The sequence below is a fragment of the Vespa velutina genome, chromosome 2 (assembly GCF_912470025.1).
Source record: "Vespa velutina chromosome 2, iVesVel2.1, whole genome shotgun sequence".
NCBI lineage: Eukaryota > Metazoa > Arthropoda > Insecta > Hymenoptera > Vespidae > Vespa > Vespa velutina.
The window spans coordinates 7151479-7171514 of record NC_062189.1 but is presented as its reverse complement, the minus strand read 5'-3'; the positions used below and the strand labels follow the sequence as shown (position 1 = coordinate 7171514).

Sequence of the window (20036 nt, the reverse complement as noted above, 5' to 3'; positions counted from 1 at the left end):
GAATTCTAATCATAATTTTGACGCGTAGGGATATATAAAATATTTATAATAAATTATGAAAAAAAATATTTGATTTATTATGTAATATTGATACATCTTCACACGATTTGTACGTATTGCTTCCTTCTGTGGTTCTAATTTCTCTCGAATATCGTATTTATTGGTTTATTGGTTTATTTGGTTAATTATGTAAGTAATTGAAGAAGAACGGAATGTTGAAAGAGAAAGAAGAAAGAAAAAAATTATATAATTTGATTATATAACAACTCTTAAAGAAACAACTTTATGTTGTTAAAAATCCCGAATCTTTATTAAACGTACCACCACATATTACATTTTTTTCTTTCATTGATATGAGTACAATCTATGGTATATTTTAACTTCAGCTTATATAGCATAAATGCAATTGAATAAAATTAACTATAAAGAAGAACAATCTTAATACATAAAATAGTTGATAAAAAGAAATATATATTATACTACAATATATATTTGGTAAAAATCAAAGTATTAATTATTTCTGTTTTAGATAAGAACAAAAATATATTTTAGTTGCGTTATGCCGTACGTAATGTTACAAAGTTATTATTTTCATTCTACATATTCCTTCTGATGTAATAATCGTACAGTTTTTCTTGTGTTTCTAAGATTTTTAATTGTATATAAAATGGAAGTTGCTTGTAATTTATATCATTATTTATACACATAATATTATTTTTGGTTTCTTAGATCTTTGATATGTACAGTACTGTAATCGTTTATTGTGAAGAACACTGTCTTGCATTTTTCAGTACGTATATTTGATTATCGACGAATCAATATATTTTATTTTTTACTTTAAAATATATGTATATACACTGTGTATATATATATAAAAAAAGGTAGCAGTGTGTCGATGCATATATGTATGCAATTATTGCATTTCTTTTAAAAATAGGATGATTAATTAAATTAACATATTTGGCTTAATACATTCCTCATCGTTATCAGAATTCGTGCTGTAACTTTTGTTAAAACTTATTTCTATGTTGTTGCTGGCAAGGATTTAAATGATCTGTTTCTTAACCAATATGCACCAGCTAATAGAACAGTGCAACAAAAACCGACTATAAAACGTAATTTCCAATGGTACTTTGAACATCTCAACACATTAATTACTTTAATAGTTTGTTCTCTAGTATCACGTTCGGTTCCTGAATTTTCTATTACAAAATTTGCCATATCTGCTTTTTTTTCTAAAGACATTTGAGCTTCTATTCTTAGTTTTGCTTTAGCTTCTGTAAATCCCGTACGTTCTATTAATCTTTGTAATTGTAGATCCTCTTCGCTGAAAATGGTAAGTAATTACAAATATTAATATTGATTTAACAATAATAATAATAATAATAATAAGAAAACAACTTACCAAGTTACAACAATAATCTTATGCAAATAATTCAACATATGTCCTGATTCAAAGAGTAACGGTAATTCCAGAACTATAAATGAATGGCCCTGTACAAAATATTTAAATGTTTGCCAATATATTTCTCTATATATGTCTGGATGGGTAATAGCATTTAGTTTTTTTCTTTTTTCAACATCATTGAAAATAATATCGCCTAGTTTGGCTCTGTCAAGTTTTTTTGTACTGAGAAATACCTCAGGACCAAATTCCATTTGTATTTTATGCCAAGCTGGTTTTCCTGGTTCCACAACTATAAATATAAGAAGTATAATAATTAAAAAGCAATATTTCTTTTAAATCGTAAGGAGAACGTCGATAAATTTATATTTTAAATAAGAGATCTTATATTTTTTAAATAGATATTTTATTCATTTAAGAAGCTTATATTTGACAAAGTAAAAATCATTTTGAATGACTTTTATTTATATCGTACAAGAATCTACATAAACAAACTTTTGCATTAAGACTTTTGTTACAAGGAATTCCTTTTAAAAGAATAATTATATCATCTAATTGCACGATGACATCGTGCAATAGTGTAATAGTGCATCGTGTAATAATGAAAAATTCGAGCCGATATGTATTTCTCATTAATTCTTAATACTTTTATCTTCTTACGAGTAAAGTTCATTTTGTATTCAATGTGACACTAGTAATATAATTAATCATATCTAACCTTTACGGGCTATCGCATCGGCATCAATGACGGGTATGCCATGTTCGCGAAATACACCAGCCACAGCACTTTTTCCAGTGGCTATTCCACCTGTCAAGCCTACTAGGAACATTATAAAGATAATTTAGATTAGAAGTCTGCAATATTTTCAGAATTTTGTCACGTCAACATCGTCATTAAACTATACATGGATTCTAAAAAGCTTAAACTACTCCGTAAAAGTGAAACTTGTAAGAACGAACAATGTTCTTATCACGTCAAATCTTTCTAAATATTTCCTTGAATTTACTAGATTTTGTTGCGATAAAAATATCCCTAGATCATATACAACATAGATCATTATGGTTAAACATCCGGTGGATTTAAATTTAAATTATACAAAAAATATGTAATTTATTGCTTAATGATTGATTTGTAATGTCGGACAATTATATGGTTAGAATAAACAATAATAATTTATTGTGCACTTATATATACATATACATATATATATATATATATATATATATATATTCATATATATGATAGTAAATATTTAAATTAATAGTAAATTCTTTTTGCACTTTCAGAGAAGCAAATAAATAAACGAGATGAAATAAATAAAATAGAAATAAAAAGTGAAAAAATATTTGAATAGAAAAGATAAAACATTTCAATTGATAGAATTAAAATTATAATTCAATAGAATTTGGAAGAAAGATATAAATACAATATTGTTATAACTTAGTCGTAAATTATTAAACATCTTTTCTATTTATATCTTTCGATAAATCCTAAATTGAAATATATACGTCAAAATAAGCAATGACATATATTTACTTTTATTACCAATTAATTCATTGTATCTATCTAGTTATCGATTAATTCGTTTATATTATTTACTTTATATCATTTTCTTTCTAAATAAAATAAAAGGATACGCATATATACATACGTACGTATATATGTATGTAGTTATTTTATTGAAAGTAGCGGTCACCCCCCTCCAAAAGCATAGGTAGATTAAACCCCTACCACTCAACGTTTACGTCGTGCGCTATTTACGTTCAGTCTCTTAGCCGACAGACGGCGGTACGGACGTATTATCGCGCGCGCGCTTCACGTTCTAGGAACTTTTGCCTTTGGCGTACTGGCAGATTCCTCACAACAGTGTCTACTCTCAAAGATGGCAGATCAATTTGTGTTGTATTATCATGTGACGGTGAAAAGCTCTCGTTGATAAGGCGGTACGTGCGTTAACTGTCGTAGATTTTCTTCCTGTGGAAGGACCGCGTTCCACAAAGTCGAAAATCGGCGCGATGGCGGACATGAAGAGTCCACCGTTCAGTGATATTAAGAGGCCGGAGGAGGTGGTGGCGATGGCGATGAACGACAGCTTGAAATTCGCCGTCCTGATTGGCCTGATCGAAGTGGGACAGGTGTCTAATCGGGAAGTTGTCAACACGGTGCTTCATTTGGTGAGTGATCATTCTGTTTTTTTCTGTCTTTTTCAATTTTTTTTTTATCTTTTTTTTTATTCCTTTAAAAGAAAAACGTCAATGACATTTTTATTATGATCAAAGGATCTGGCCGAAAGAGTTTGGCCAGTGCCGTAGTAAACGACATAACCTGCCGGCATCTTCGGGGGTGTGTGGTTGACGGAGGAGAAAAGAAAGACAGAGAATATCACGTTTTCTCTTTCTCTCTTTCTCTCTCTCCCTCTTTATTTTTCTTTCGTTCGTTTCTTCGTTTCTCCATTCGTCGATCAAATCCTTGTATTAAGGTAAACTGTCAAACGCGCGCCTCGATGTTTTTCCCTATTTTCCATTCGGTTACATTTTTTTTGACGCGCTATATCGAGGACGGCCACGCGTTTTTCACTATTAAACCTCTTATCACGAGTCAAGAGTTTTATTTGTTTTTTATTGGAATGAAGAAAAAAAATTTAACTTGGAGAATCTCATGAAGGAAAACAAAATCTTTGTATTTTTTAAAAATATCATTATTTCTCGATCGCGAAGAGAGAGAGAGAGAGAGAGAGAGAGAGAGAGAGAGAGAGAGAGAGAAACGTCGGAAAACCACGTTTTCGTTACTTCGTCTCATCTCGTCTTGTTTCTTCTCTCTTTTTTTTTTTTTTCTCTTCTCGTCCCCTTCGCCTCGTTTCGATTAGGTTCACGATTGAGATTTTTCTTTATGATTTTTATTATCGATCATTCCATGTCGTAAAATTTTACGATTTCGATCGTTATTATACCTTTCGTCATAATACTTTATCATTATTCTCATTCTCGCCAACGGCGTTATCTCGTCCGGATCCATTTAGGAAACTTTTCGACGTGTCCGTCAACCGACAAATTGGCCCGGAGCGTTTGTTTCCCTCTACCACCTGTCGAAAATTAATTAACGAATTTTGAGGATGCACGACGGAAAATGCGCGCGCGAAAATCTCTCTCGTTTTCGTTCTCGTTCTTGACGTTCCTCGGAAGTAAATTCGATCGAAATATTAATAATCAGATTTATTTCGGATATCGTTTCTATCGTTGGTATCATTTTGAAAAACTTCAATTAAACTAAACTCAATTCGTGGATTATTTTAGTTTATAACGTATACAATATATATTTATATGATATGCGTATCCAAAGGAGGTTTTCGCGTATATGAAAGAGGAGAAATATGCGCAGGTGATTAAAAAAAAAAACAAAAAAAAAAAAAAATAGAAAGAAAAAAAAAGAAAGAAAAAATAAATAAAGAAGACGAAGGGACGGCAAAGGGAACGACGTAGTATCTATCGTTTCCTTTGACATGTCTCTTTTGCGTGCGATCATTCACTATCCGGACGGTATATAACTCTTTTTTTTTTTCCTTTTTGGACAACTGAGAAGAACGTTATCGATAAATCGATAGCAATTTTCTGTGAAACTATACGTATTTGTTATTTGTAGAATTTATGAGAATGATGCAACGGAGATCATTACATACATAGAGAAAATCCAACGTAATCGTTACTTTTATTTTCAGTTTTCTGTTTGTTCTTTTTTTCTTTTTTTCTTTTTTTTTTTTTTTTTTCCTTCCCGCATTCACCTCCTCCCACCCAGCCTCCTCCCTCTCCCTCGCCTAAGAATATTTACTGCCATTGCTTTGAGTCATTAATATTGAGTTTAATCGTCGTACAATTTATGTTACTTTCATTCAATTTTTTTTTTTTTATATTTATATGCGTACTTATGTGTATATATATATATTTTTTTTGTTTGTTTGCTTTTCTATAACAGTATACACGATAGAGAAATATATAGTAGAAATATCGATGCTGGTATACGTTCGTGTGAAATATAAAAAAAAAAAAAAACAATATTTTCTCGAGCGTTGATGAACTTAAAATGAATAGTATTGATATTATTCTAGAAAGTTCATTGATTGAAGTAACTTTTGATAGCGAATACAATTTACTAACGTTATCTGTCCAACGATAAAATTCATTATCGGTTTTGTGAGATATTCAATGGTTTTTAATGAAAAAAGATGTAGATAGATAGAGAAAGAGAGAGAGAGAGGAGAGAGAGAGAGAGATAGAGAGAGAGAGAGAGAGAAAGAGAGAGAGAGAGATTGATAGAGCTTACGTAATATCATGAAAATATCTTATTTTAAAATATTACAAAATTGTATGTAGGCAGAAATGTGTATTCTCTCTCGCTCTTTCTTTTTCCCCTTCTAATTCCCCCCCCCCCTCTCCCCCCCTCTCTCTCGTTCTTTATCTTTCAACTTTTTCATTTTTTTTATTTCATGGTCATAATGTTACGTCAGGGAAGAACGTTTCCGACAAAGGTGTGGTAATCATTTAAAATACCCGCCTTTATTCGAAGAACGAACGTATTAACGAATAAACGAAGGAACGAAGAAACGTATGAACGAACAAACGAACGAACGAATGAAGGAAGGAATGAAAATGAGAGAAGAGGGACGATCGTTTTACAATAAGAAAAACAAATAACACTGCACGTGGCACCGATTAATAATCTCTTACGTAGGAGATACGTTCTACGTGTCGAACAAGTTTTCTTCTTTTCGCTCTTTTTTCTTTCCTTTTCTTTTTTTTTTTTTGTTTCTTTTTCTTTTCCTTTTTTTTTTTTCTTTATTGATCTTCAACGACCATTGGTCATGATAACGGGGCCAAAAGCTTTTAACAAGAGCTTTTGAGCGTTTTTCGTTAGCGATTAAAGTTGTAAGAACGATTCGATTGATCGTAATCGATTCGTCGTTAGATTTACCTTTAATTTTTGTTAATATCTCGTCTAATTGGGCATACTCGTTTTATTACGTTTCTATTTTTTTTCTTTCACAATAAACACATTCGTGATGTGTTACAAACAGATGACGTTAATTATATTTTGTCTGAAAGTACGATAATTAAAAGTAGGAAGAAGAAAAATTAAAGAAGTTAAAGTTGCGAATGAAGTATCTGGCATAAATTGTCAGAAACAGAAACGAAATTTAGTCGACTGTTGATTAATGAGTTCGCGAGATTTTATTTATTTATTCTTTCTTTTGTTGCGAATGACTTTACGTCATTACATATTTATTTATAAAATAATAAATATACTCATGTCGAAATCACAGATCAATCGATTACGATTATACGTTCGATTCGATGTTTTATTTTGTACGAATGATTTCTCAGAATTATATATTTACTTAAATCTATAGATATAATGAGTATATGTGTGTACACATACACATACATAGACGCATACACGCATGCGCGCGTGCATTTATTGATATATATTATATAATATAGATAAGGTGAAAAATCGTTTGGAGTAGAAATATGTGATGGCTTTATATATATGTTTTTATCAATCCTATTTATTTTTTATTTCCCCCTTTTTCCTTTTTTGTTTTTTCTTCTCCTTTCTTCTTCTCCTCTTCATCTTTCCTTTTCCTTTTCCTTTTCTTTTTTTTTTTTTTTTATACACATTATCTACTCTAAGCCAACATAAATGTAGAGTAGAATTCGTAACGGGCTCGAATTAGCGTTGGCGTTGTTTGAAATTACGAGCCTATCACACCGCCCTTGAAAGCCCTTAATCTAGCTATTGTTCAAGGTGGGTTACCGCTGCGAGCATCGGATCGCGTGTTACGACGTTGATCATCGATCTCTCTCACTTACTCTCTCTTGTATGTGTTCCCTTTCTGTTGGGCCGTTTGTTTTTTTCTTTTTCTTTTTTATTTTTATATTTTGTTTACTTCTCCTTCATTTTTCATAACGAACAAGTTAAAAACGTGCGTGCGATGCTACGAGGATTTAGATAGAAGAAAAAAAAAAGGAAAAAAAAAAATAGAGGAAAATCATAAAAAGGAAAATTAAAAAAAAGACAGAGAGAGAGAGGGGGGTAAGAGAAATAGAGAGAGAGAAAGAATAAGAAAAGATATGAAGTATCGACAAATGCTACGACAACGAATTTGCGTTAAGCGAATAGCGAGCCAAAACGATAAAATTTCCCGAGATTATTTTTACGGTCGAAGGAAGGCGTCCTCTTTCTTTTTTTTCGATCAGCGAATAGCGTGCATATTTATGGTGTCACGTCGATTATTTCGAGAGAGAGAGAGAGAGAGAGAGAGAGGGAGAGGGAGAGGGAGAGAGAGAGAGCATATAGGAATTTTTCGATAGGAAGCTTTTCGTTCATCGTATCACCTTGACGTCGACACGTTGATAAAATGTTGACGTTGAGATTAGATAAACACGTATGATCGACGTAGAAGAGAAATAGAACGGATTTATCGCAAGCTTGAAAGCTCCAAATCGATATTCGTATCTATTAAAAGTAGAAGGGATAAAGAATTTTCTTTCTTTTCGCTGTCTTTAATTATTCTCATAACATTGTTTTTAGCCAAAAAAATTTTTTTTTGTTTTTTCTCTCTCTCCCACTCTCTCTCTCTCTCTCTCTCTCTCTCTCTCTCTCTCTCTCTCTCTCTTTCGATCGATCGATCGAACTCTCCTCGAATGGATTTACTTTTCTAGAGAATAACAAATATTCGATATTCTTTTATAGTTTTAAAAGGATTATTACGTATATATGTAAGTACATCAATAGAAACAATTTCGAATTAAGCCGATCGAAGTTTTTTTAAAAGCTGTCGAAGAAAATTTCTTCGAGGGGAAAATTTTAATTTTAAGTTGTCAATGAAATAGAGAAAGAAATTTAAAAGTGTGTACATTAATACTTACATGCATATGTTGGTAAGTTATTCATAAGTTTTTTAGTCAAAATTTAAAATCGATCATATGCCGTAAGGATCATTTAATTAGAATATGTCCTTTTACTTCTTATTATCTTTTCTATGATAAAATCGTCGTTTAACATCGTTTACAATTTTCTTTATTTATCTTTATATTCTCTTTTACTCTCTCTCTTTCTCTCTCTCTCTCTCCTTCTCTATCTATCTATCTAACTATCTATCTATCTATCTATCTCTTTCTCTACGTTCTCTTCCTTGTTTTTCTTTCTTCGTCATACTTGCAGATTCGTAATATTTATCGTCAAAGTTGCACATCATTCTCTGTATTTCGTGATTCACCTTGAGTTCCCTCGTGGATACCTCGTTAATTAACAAGAATATACATATATCCTTTTCCTTTTGCGCTGTTTTACATAGAACCAGATTTTCTTAAATGAAACATGAAAGTAAAGGAGAATGATCAAGGATTATATGAAAAAAGAAAAACAAAATGGAAATGAATTAAAATCTTTTGCGAATTTTCGATTTAACGAAAAGAGGATTTTGTACCTCGCTTAAAAATAAGAAAAAAAACAAAAAAACAAAAAAAAAAAAAATGAAAAACTAAAATATTTTACAGAAGTATCTAAGAATCGTGATTTAATTTTTTCTTCTAGTTCTTTTGAATCTTCATGTATAAAAAATTAAATCTTTTATTTAATTATTTAACGTAAAAATAAAGATATAATATTTTTTCATTTCTCCAATGTATAATTCCTTCGTCTGTTTATAATCGATGTAACGTGTAAAGGTATATAAGGAAAAATCTGGATTATTTAAATTACGAAAATATACATGGAAAGAAGAGAGAAAGAAAGAGAAAAGAGAGAGAGAGAGAGAGAGAGAGAGAGGGAGGGAGAGGAGGGATGGAAAACAATTAACGAGATTTAATTAAAGCGTTAAGAGATATTTAAAAAAACAAGAAAAATGTGCTGAACAAAACTTAAGGACGAAGAGGAGAAGCAGGAAAAGGAGGAAAAGAAAAAGGATGGCGGAATGAAAAGCACTTAAAAAGGGAAGAAAAACTCTGTGCACGTTTTCTAAGATAGCCATTGTGAATTACCTTTTTAATTGTAGCTTTATTTATTAGAAAGGGTCATTAAGCACCGTTTTGGTCTGCGTCGAGTAACGAGTACGAGTTGTCACGTTTGTCGGCTTATCGATCATCACGACGATGCAACGAGTCACTTCGGTACGTCGCGCGAAAACATTAGTCAACAACATTTCTAACTCGGCTACTATGATTTAAAGCGTAACTTTTCCTGTTCGTTATTTTTTTTCCTCTTTGTTTTTTATTTCATTCTTTTTTTTCTTCTTTTCCCTTCTTCTTTCCTTTTTTTTTTTTTTTTTTTTTTTTTTTTTTTTTTTACGGAAAATGAAGTACAAGTTTGTCTTTATCTCACTTTTGTCGTGTGACCTTCTCACGATTCGCTTTAAAAATGTCGTCTTTTATCTTTTTTTTTTCTTTTTTGTTTTCTTCTTCTCTCTTTTGTTATCGTAATTTTCGTTTTATTGTTGCAAGCAGTCCAAGCATATCAAACGATCGTATGTTTAATCGATCGCACGTATGTATGCATGTATGTATGTATATATATATGTATATATGTATGTATGTAGCTACTATTACAAAATTTCCATGCAAAGAGAAAATGCAGATCAACTGTGGGAATTGCAAGACAGAGAGAAAGAGAGAAAGAGGGAGAGAGAGAGAGAGAGAGAGAGAGAGAGAGAGAGAGAGAGAGAGAGAGAGAGGGGGGGGGGGGTGGAAGGGAATTCGCCATGTTATGTCATGATATTTGTGTTGTATATGTATAACGGAGGAGTAGGAAGAGTTAGGATAAGGGTGAAAGTAGACAGACAGAAAGAGGAAGGAGGGAGGGAAAAGGAGAGAGAGAGAAGAAGAGAGGAAGAGGTCAGACTCAGATACTCGTGTATACGTGATGTCTATACACACACACACATATATACATATATATCTATATATGTATATATGTATATATATTTGTCGATACACGTGGATGACAAGGAATTTATTCACGGCCGTTATCGCACGGCGTGTCAGCCAGTTTCGGTTACGTTCGAAAATGATATTGTTTGTATTTCGTGGCTGCATATTGCCGTCAGAATTCGTTCTCAATCATACGTCTATACCGTATAGAATATCTCTCGACGTAAACCGATCTCAAACAGATTTTAATATAATATTTCTTTTGTGGTAAATTTTTTTTTCCCCCTTGTAAAACTAATAAAACTAGTAAAACTAATAAAAAATAATTTATGTTAGGTTACGTATAATTTCATAAAAATCGAATAGATTTAACGTAATGAGGGAAAAATTTGTCGAATTTGAAAGTAATTCGTTGTTAATATTTTATAGATCTTATAAATGAAAGGAAGCTTAAGGAAATAAGGTAATTTCGAAGGACTTAAAATTGCTTTGAAAATAATTTATCAAGTTTTTCGTTCCGTCGAAAAGCGACGGAAAATAATTTTAATTCATACATATAAGAAACGAAAGCGATAGTATCATAATATGTCTCGTTAATTTAAATCTACTTGAACTATCTGTAAAGTTATGTCAGTTATTGCGTTGCAAATTAATTGCTATGTTTGAGATATTTTGTTAGTTTTACGTCAGGTTCCTCGTACGCGTGGAACTGTTCGATATATAAGATTGTTGGTGGTTATTACAGTGTGTGTGTATGTGTGTATATATGTATGTGTGTATATATGTATGTGTGTATATATGTATGTGTGTATATATGTATGTGTATATATATGTATATATGTACGTATGTATTTGTAACTCGTATCATTCTACTCATATTTCACGATCTAAAATAATTATTATAATTAATATTATTATAACTAAACACATACTTTACTTTTATTTTTTTGAAATCTTTATTGTTATCTATTGAAAATGTCACGAGAAATTATTTTTAATTGTCGAATTATTTACGTCCAATGATATTCAATTTTCAACTATAATTGCTTCAATATGATTTATTGCTCTTCGCGGTACATACTTACGTACATATATATATATATATATATATATATACATATACACGTATATAACTTCTATTTATTTCTATTTCTTCCATTAAGTGGCTTCACTTTCTCGGTTGACATATATTTTTACAACTCGTTTTGAATACCGACTACATCTCTTGACTCGATCTTCAACAAGATTTTAATAGCGCTAAGCAAATACAAAATGAAAGAGGAGTGAGAGAGAAAGAGAGAGGAAAAGTCGAAGAAGAAAATTGTGTGTGTGTATATATGTATGTTGGAAGAACGGAAAAGCATGGTTTGCTTCGTGTATTAACCATCCAAAGTCCAGCGTTTTTCACATTTAAGTTCTCTTTCGTGCTCATTGAAAGCGAACATTATTCATTCTAGTATAGTGTTATAAGTACATAAAAAAAGGATCGGTCATGTCGAAAGAACGGTTTTCGTGCTCACCATAGAGAGAAAAAGAGAGAATATGTGGTTTACCTTTTTTTTCTCTCTGTAAGTGAATGTGCTCGAAAAGAAGACTAGAGAGAAAGAGTGAGAGAAAGAGAGAGAGAGAGAGAGAGAGAGAGAGAGAGAGAGAGAGAGAGAGAGAGAGAGAGAGAAAGAGAGAGAGGGAGAAGTAAAGAAAAAGCTATAAGGTTGAACATGCAGGAAATAATTGGTTATCAATTTAAACTCATAGAAGCCAATGTTTGTATGGAAAGTAAAATCACACAGAATGAAATACCGTTCCACATAGAAATAAATAAATTAAAAAACAAAAATAGAGAAAAAATGTGGAAAATAAAAAGAAATTTGCCAGCGTACTTCTGAATCTGACATGAACTGGGAACGTTTGTCTACAATAATGGAATTTTTTGAAAAACATTTGATTAATACTCTTTCTCTCTCTCTCTCTCTTTCTCTCTCTCTCTTTCTTTCTCTTTCTTTTTCTTCTTCTCTTTACCTTTTTCATGTTACATTATTACATTCTTTTATTATTATTTCGACGTAATGTATCATATTATTTTTTTTTTTTGATAACACACATTTGCTTTAGGATTATTCACTTCATTTATTCAATATTTGAAATTATACAAATTCTTTTATAGAAGAGAGGGAGAGAGGGAGAGAGAGAGAGAAGAAAAAAGTAATGAGAATTAACGAGAAAGAGAATTGACTATTTCCGTTAGTTTTAGATTTAACGAAGGTAGAACCATCTTATCTAATTGTAATTAAAATGTAAAGCTCTAAGTCGAATTAAAGGAAACTTTCGAAATAACGAAGAATACGTCGTTGCTTTAATAATAATAGTCTCGTTACTATAATAATAATAGTCTGTGATTTCCCATAAGTCATATACATCGTGACTACTTTAACAATACATATCAGCCTGTATCTCGGATAATAATAATGATCGCAGTATGATAATAGAAATAATAGAGAAGAAAAAAAAGAAAGAAACAAAATTTTAAAAATGAATAAAAAAAGAAATATTTTGATTTACAAAAGCTAAAGTCGTAGTTTCGAGAAGTATTCGAGTGCATTCGTGCGGAATGAAAACTCGTATTATTCATCTGTTGCAAACTACTATTCTTTCGATTACCTCGTATCTATTCCTTCATTTTCTCTTCTAGGCCTAGATCAAGATGTCTTTTTCTTACTTTTTTTTTTTTTTTTTTTTTTTTTTTTTTTTTTTTTTTTTTAACGACTTGCGACAAATATCATCGGGAGGTACGTCGTTTCTTACTTATTTGCAAAGAGCGGATGTACCTCCGTTGCTCATCTCGGAGTTACGAAGCTTTCCTTTTGCGAACGAACTTCCGGAAGAATATTACTGCCTTTTCAAATCCAACAGACGTATTATTTTACAAGGAGACGTGCTTTCGTTTCTTAAATCATTTATTTCTTTCCATTATTTCGAAATATGATGTACAATGCTTGCTACATATAGATCTCTCTTTCTCTCTCCTCTCTCCTCTCTCTCTCTCTCTCTCTCTCTCTTTCTCTCTTCCCTGCGTTCGTAATTTTTAATTATGAAAATATTTCAATGTAATTAAATATAATATATTCACGATGAAATAGAAAAATATTTTCTACCTTTAATTTTTTTTCTTTTTTTATTTTTATTTTTTTTTTTTATCGAATTGAATTTTTTTTTCTTTTTTAAATTGCATTCGTTATACCAGATCTCATGAATTCTTTTATATAATATGTGTGTGTATATATTTATGTGAAATAAAGGTATTTCATATAACCCGAGTTCCAGTCATGTTCGTCTATCCAACTAAATGTGATTTTAATGAGAGAACGATAAACGTCACGCATTTAGCTGGATCGACTGGAAAATTCAACGTGGTCGCGTTCTGACCATTATATCTATGTAGGTAGGTAATAGGCGGGAGCTTGTTACAGGTTCGTTTAGTTGATGTATCTGTGTAACAACGTGGCTTATGCCCACTATATGTACTAATAAACGCGTTAAGTCGTTATCGCAATAAACGAATTATAAGCTCACACAATTTTGGTTATCATTTAAACATTTTAACATTCTTTCAAAATTTCTCTTTATATTTTATAATTTTATATATATGTATTATATGTATATATATATTTTTTTTTATTTATTTTTTATTATAAATTGAACAGACCTCGCAATAATTATATATTGCAAATTTTTATAACGTATCAAATTTTGTTTTGTTTTTTTTTTTTTCGAGTTATCCATATTCAATATTTCAAATAAATTCAAATTATTTGATAAGAATTCGAAGACGCACATTACTTTCGTTTCTTTTTATATATTCGGCAATATCTAGTTAGAATTTCTATCAAAATAATATTAAAAAAAAAAAAAAAAGAAAGAAAAAAAAAAGAAAAAAACGCCCGAATGCAAAGAATAAAATATTAGTAATGCGATTGTAGTTTTTGAGATCGAGATATATATGTCGACAGGATATCGTTGCAAACAAGATCAGTGAGATCCGATAGGAGCTACATAATGCGGCTGATTCTAAAGCCACAGTCGCGTAATTTGTCATATGTATCGATACCCGTGTAAACGTGTACTACACGTATACATACATCTTCGAACACGATATACGTATGTATATCGAATCGACATATATACGTGTAGACAGCAGGTATATATGTATGTGTTAGGTGTAGACGAGACATATTCTATGCATATACATATCTGAACGCAAACGTGCACGACGAATATCGGTATTCGAATTAGTGAGAGATAGATAGATAGATAGATAGATAGATAGATAGATGGATAGACGGATAGATAGATAGATAGAGAGAGAAAGAGAGAGAGAGAGAGAGAGAGAGAGAGCAGCTATCGTGTTGGTTGCGTACATATGTATGAGTATTCGAATTTCTGCTTAAATTTTTGTACGTTTTCTGAAAATACGATTCGAGGTGTCTTGGTATTCCATGACTATAAATTAGTCGCCCTTTCGCTATGATTTCCTTTAAGAATTTATATTCAGTCTTTGCGTTCACTTTTTTTTCTTCTCGTAAATTTTCTCTCTCTTTCTCTCTCTCTCTCTCTCTCTTTCTTTTCCCTTTTCTTCATTTTACATTACTTCATAACAGAATAAAATTTAAGAATAGATCGAAAATAGTGGAGTTTAAAATTATCTTTTAGAATTTGACTTCTTGAAGATGTTACAAACGTACGTTAATTAAACTAACCGTTATCGCAATCGATAGCAAATAATTCGTGATATTCCGCTCTAACTAATCGATAATGAAAAGTAGTTCGACGTTAAGATGAGGTGAGAGTTGTGAGGGGGGGTGAGAGGTGTTCCCGATTTTAATCGTGATAATATAAAGGTAGAAAAAATGGAATGTATTTAAACTATTGTACGTATATTACTTTTATATGTGTGTGTGTGTGTGTGTGTGTGTGTGTGTGTGTATCGTATATGTCATATGTGTGTATCGTATGTATATAGATATTGTATATAGTTATCGTATGTAGATATCGTATATATGTATATACAATATACCTTGTCGCGTTTCGAGGTCGCGTGTCTTCTCGCGAATAAGCCGCGAAACGTGACGCGTTGTCGTGGCGGCCCTAAAAATAGATCTTTTTAGCATATTTCACGGATACCTTTGCGTGAGAAAGAATGTACTTTCTCTGATAAGAGTTCTTGAAACCTGCATTTAGTTCCCTTTAAAGTGATTAAAAAAAATAATTAGAAAAGAAAAAAGAAAAAAGAAAGGAGGAAAGAAAATTGATCGGAATTTCAATCAGAGATAAGAAGAGTTTTTAGTGATTTGGATTAAAAAAAAAAAAAAAAAAAAAAAAAAAAAAAGTATATAATATTATTTAATTTTCAAATTATTTAGGCAGTCTTTTTCACTTGTCGTTCACTTTACAATTCTTTGGGATATGGATTATTATCGATGCTTTTGTAATACATTGTTTATCTATTATTAGATATTATTGTACCAAGAATGGAAGGTAGAGAAAGAGAGAGAGAGAGAGAGAGATAGAGAGAGAGAGAGAGAGAGAGAGAGAGAGAGAGAGAGAAAGAGAGAGAGAGAGAGAGTTAGAAAGAGAAAAAGATAAAGTAGGAAAATGAAGAGATAATAAAGAAATAACGTGCGCGAAGATAATTTCGTCAAGAATGTATGCAAAATATTATGAACTCAGTTGCTGTTGTTGCCGTTGTTGCCAGTGTATTACCATGCAACTACGAACTTTGTTTTGTTGAATTAAATTTTTTTTCTCTTCTTTTTTTTTTTTTTTATGAAGTTAAGTGTGAGTTCCATGTTATTATATTATTCTTTGGATGAAAAATCAGTCTACAGGGGAATGATGTACATGTTCGAGCTGGTGGAGAAAAAATTGGAGATAGAGACAAGCTGACGAAAGCGTTTGGTACAAATCCAAATGCGTTTACTGTTATAGTTCTCTTTTACTCTCTTTTACTCTCTCTCTCTCTCTCTCTCTCTCTCCCTCTCTCTTTCTTGCTCATTTGTCTTTTCTATTTCTATCTTTTCATTTTTTTACTCTATTTTTTTTTGTTTTACTTTTCCTTTCCTTTTTTTTCTTTTTTTCTTTTTTTTTTTTTTTTTATGTGTTCCTAGCATCACCAGTGAGGCTGGCATGAAGAATGCGGCCAGTCGAGCAACGTCGATGTTCGACGTGCTATTGAGAGAATCTTATCTAATAGAAGTTGGGAAAGTTCGCGTAAATAGGTCAAATTCTAGTACGCTAAAGTAAGATATTTCTTTTTTTCTTTCTTTCTTTTTTTTTTTCTTTCCTTTTTTTTCCTTTAACCATCCTTCTCCTCCTCCTTCTTCTGGGACATCCACTTTTTTTCGTTCCATCTCTCATTTCAAATAGAATCAATGAAACGTTTTACGCTTTTAGAACGACGATCCTATTGGAGAAGGTTAAGAGAAATTAGAAAAATATGATTTCTCTTATAGTTAAAGAAAGGTCACTAGGGCTGCGTGTGACCCTCCATGTAACGCGTTAATTCAATCGATGAAAGCTCGTTTAAAAGCGTGAAACTTATTTAAGGAAACGAAAAGAATTTTTTATTATTTCTTTTCAATTTTTCATTCCCTCTTTCTATCGATATCAACAAAACTTTGTAAAAACAAATTACATTAAGATAGATGTACTCGTAAACTTAATTAAAATCATTCTCAAAGAAGAAGATAGAAATATCTCGACAATATTGTTTTGAAGAAACACGAATTGACTAATAATATTCAAATAATCAACATAGAGAATCGTATTTATCTTTTGTCACAATCGTTATTATTATTATTATTATTATTATTATTATTATATTTATCGATATTTTCTGATATAAGATGAAGAAATCGATCGTCTTTCGTTATTGAGAAAACAGTACGATTCGTTAAACGTCTCTAATATCATCGTCCTAGTTTTTCCAGGAGAGAGAGAGAGAGAGAGAGAGAGAGAGAGAGAGAGAGAGAGAGAGAGAGAAGGAGAGAGAGAGAGAGAGAGAGAGGGAGAGAGAGAGAAAATAGGAAAATAAGAAAAAAAAAACAACAAAGACTACGTCCTCGAGCAATCGGACTCGGCACGGACATTGTTCTAAAAACCTACACGCTAGTTTTCCTTTCCTATGCCCGCTGGTAGTTTTCTTCAAGTTCGTACTTGCGATAGAAAAAATTCACGTTTATTCGCGGTTTACTTGTTCCGAGTTGAACTTTTATTTTCTCTCTCTCTCTTTCTCTCTCTTTTTTTCTCTTTTTCTTTCATGCTTTATCCACTCTCGTCGAGTCGATCCGTCGCGGCGTTTAATCTTTCAGGAAAATGGGAGAAAAGTAATTAGGCCGATATTAGCCGGTAACCACGGTAGCTGCAGGCGGATGGGTCAATAAAGGCCGGCGCCCTCTTTCGTACAAAAAGGAATGAACGGACTTTCGCTGATGCAGCCTCCCGGTTGATTTTCCGTTCCACACGAGACCCGTGTTTTCGCGTATAATCCCCCTGTCCCGCGTTTGTTCTATGTTCTCGCTTTTGCTACCATCCCCCTTTTTATCCCTTTCCCTCTCTTACTCTTTCACTATCCCAGGCACTCGTGCGGTATCGAGCTAGAGCCAAAGGCAATGCCGCAACCTCGAGTGGCAATTATACTGGAGGAGCCGGCGCGCGCACACGTTGAAAAGATACGGAATACTTAAGCGGACAATAAGATGCAAGATCCTAGAGAAATCCCTAAAGTGGAGGGAACCAGTCGTGTCCAAACATCAATTGTATGAACTATTGAATAAATGGACAGAGGAGAAAAAGAGAAAATATATTTTTTGATTACTAGGAATTATTTTCTCTTTTCTTTTCTTTTTCTTTTTTTTTTTTTAGTTATTATTAATGAAATAGACTGTTATGGAAGACGAATATGAAATTATTGAATTAGGATATGGAATATTTAATATTATTTTGAAATATTACTAGGGTTGTTTTCTTCCTCTTTATTTTTTTTTTTTTATTTTTTTTTTTTTTAGTATTGTTATTAATGATAACAGATTGTAATGGAAGATGAATGAAACTGTTAAGATATGGAATATTTAAGTGTGCAATAAGATGCGAGATAATAACGAAATTCATATCGTATAATTAGTCGTATTTAAACATCAATGGTGCCAAGTACTAAATAAAGAGAATGAGATAGATTAAGAGATAGATAGATAAATAGATGGATACATAGATAAATAAACAGATAGATAGATAGATAGAAAGAGAGAGAGAGAGAGAGAGAGAGAGAGAGAGAGAGAGAGAGAGAGAGAGAGAAGAAAATAAAATTTCTTAATTACTTAGGTTATTTTTATCTCAGTATAAAGTGTAATAAATAATAGTACAAAAGGAAAGTTATTTACTGATATTAGGTTGCAAAGGAGAAAGACAGAGAGAGAGAGAGAGAGAGAGAGAGAGAGAGAGAGAGAGAGAGAGTAAGAGAGAGGAAAGTTAGAAACTCTGTGAGAATTTCCCGAGAGAAGGTCTCATGTCTTTGCATGGGCCAACCTTCTTGCTTTTGATGTCGAAGTGATCGAAGGAAGGTTGTTTGGTCTTGGTATCACGGAAAATGGGATAGATGGAGAAAATCGATTTCTAGTTCATCATAGAAGCTCTCTCCTTGTAAAGTTTTCAGGATAAACACGTTCTTTTATATTTTCTTATTTATTTAATGATATTTCCCATGAATGTTACGTAATTATTGTTTATTCTTATGATCGATATAGTTTTTCTTTCTCTCTCCCTCTCTCTCTCTCTCTCTCTCTCTCTCTCTCTCTCGCTCGCTCGCTCGCTCTTATTTTTTTTTTTAAACCATCAGGAATTTCATATAATTTACGTCTATATTTTTTACACTACGTACATAAATACACAGAATGTCCATCATGATTAATATGAAATGCAGTGATTTTTTTGATAAATATCGAGACAGGTCCATTTTGTTTTCGAGAGACAGATCTTTATCACAAATTCACTCACTTTCTGGCTAACTCCCAGACGTGGATGACAATTCCCTTGAAAATCTAAAATGACAACGAGGGTCAAGTGGAGTATTGTTTGAAAAAATGATGCTATATTTCCTTTCCTAATTTTTTTTCTTTTTTTTTTAATTTCGAGTCAATAGTTTACGAGAAAATGCGTTTCAAACGATATCCCAATAAGTATTAAATAATTATTATTTTTTCTTAAGGCCGATATTGATTTTTTCTTTCTTTCTTTTTTTCTTTTTTTTTTTTTTTTTTTTTTTTTATTTTATTCTTTTTTGTTTTAGATCGCCGTGATTTCAGACAATTTTCGTTTATATTTTCCACACTACACACATACACACACACACAATTTTATTATATATATACACAAATATATATATATATATATATATATATATATATATATATGTATGTATGTATGTGTATATATAAAGTTTTAGTATATGGATGCACGTGAGTGCACCATTCGATGAAGTAGGGTTGTTCGTTGGATCTATGGATTTCGAGGGTAAGACCGGATTTAATTCGGCGGAGTGGCAGCTCTCAGAGGGAATGACAGCAGCAGAGACTGAAAGGAAGAAGGAATGAAAAATGAGAGAGTAAGCAGCCAGCGGAAGAAAGCGTTTTTTAAGCGTTTCTTAAGTTAAATTTCTAAA

The 20036-nt window shown here is 31.8% G+C and overlaps 2 protein-coding genes across 3 annotated transcripts in view; one reads left to right on the top strand and one right to left on the bottom strand.

Annotated features, from left to right (window-relative positions):
* Window positions 1–53: 53 nt before the first annotated feature.
* Window positions 54–2409, bottom strand: LOC124957734 (dephospho-CoA kinase). Its single transcript, XM_047514964.1, has 3 exons — window positions 2124–2409; window positions 1406–1697; window positions 54–1327 (listed from the first exon to the last, which is right to left on the bottom strand). Exons 1-3 carry the CDS (start codon window positions 2233–2235, stop codon window positions 1024–1026), a joined length of 708 nt encoding a protein of 235 aa, XP_047370920.1. The 5' UTR covers window positions 2236–2409; the 3' UTR covers window positions 54–1023.
* Window positions 2410–3163: 754 nt separating this feature from the next.
* Window positions 3164–20036, top strand: part of LOC124957678 (neurobeachin-like) — a 96239-nt gene continuing 79366 nt past the window's right edge. For both annotated transcript variants that reach the window (XM_047514832.1, XM_047514831.1), the window contains exon 1: window positions 3164–3580. In XM_047514832.1, coding sequence (XP_047370788.1) covers window positions 3422–3580 — 159 coding nt within the window. In that variant the 5' untranslated portion in view covers window positions 3164–3421. The remainder of the gene's footprint in view (window positions 3581–20036) is intronic.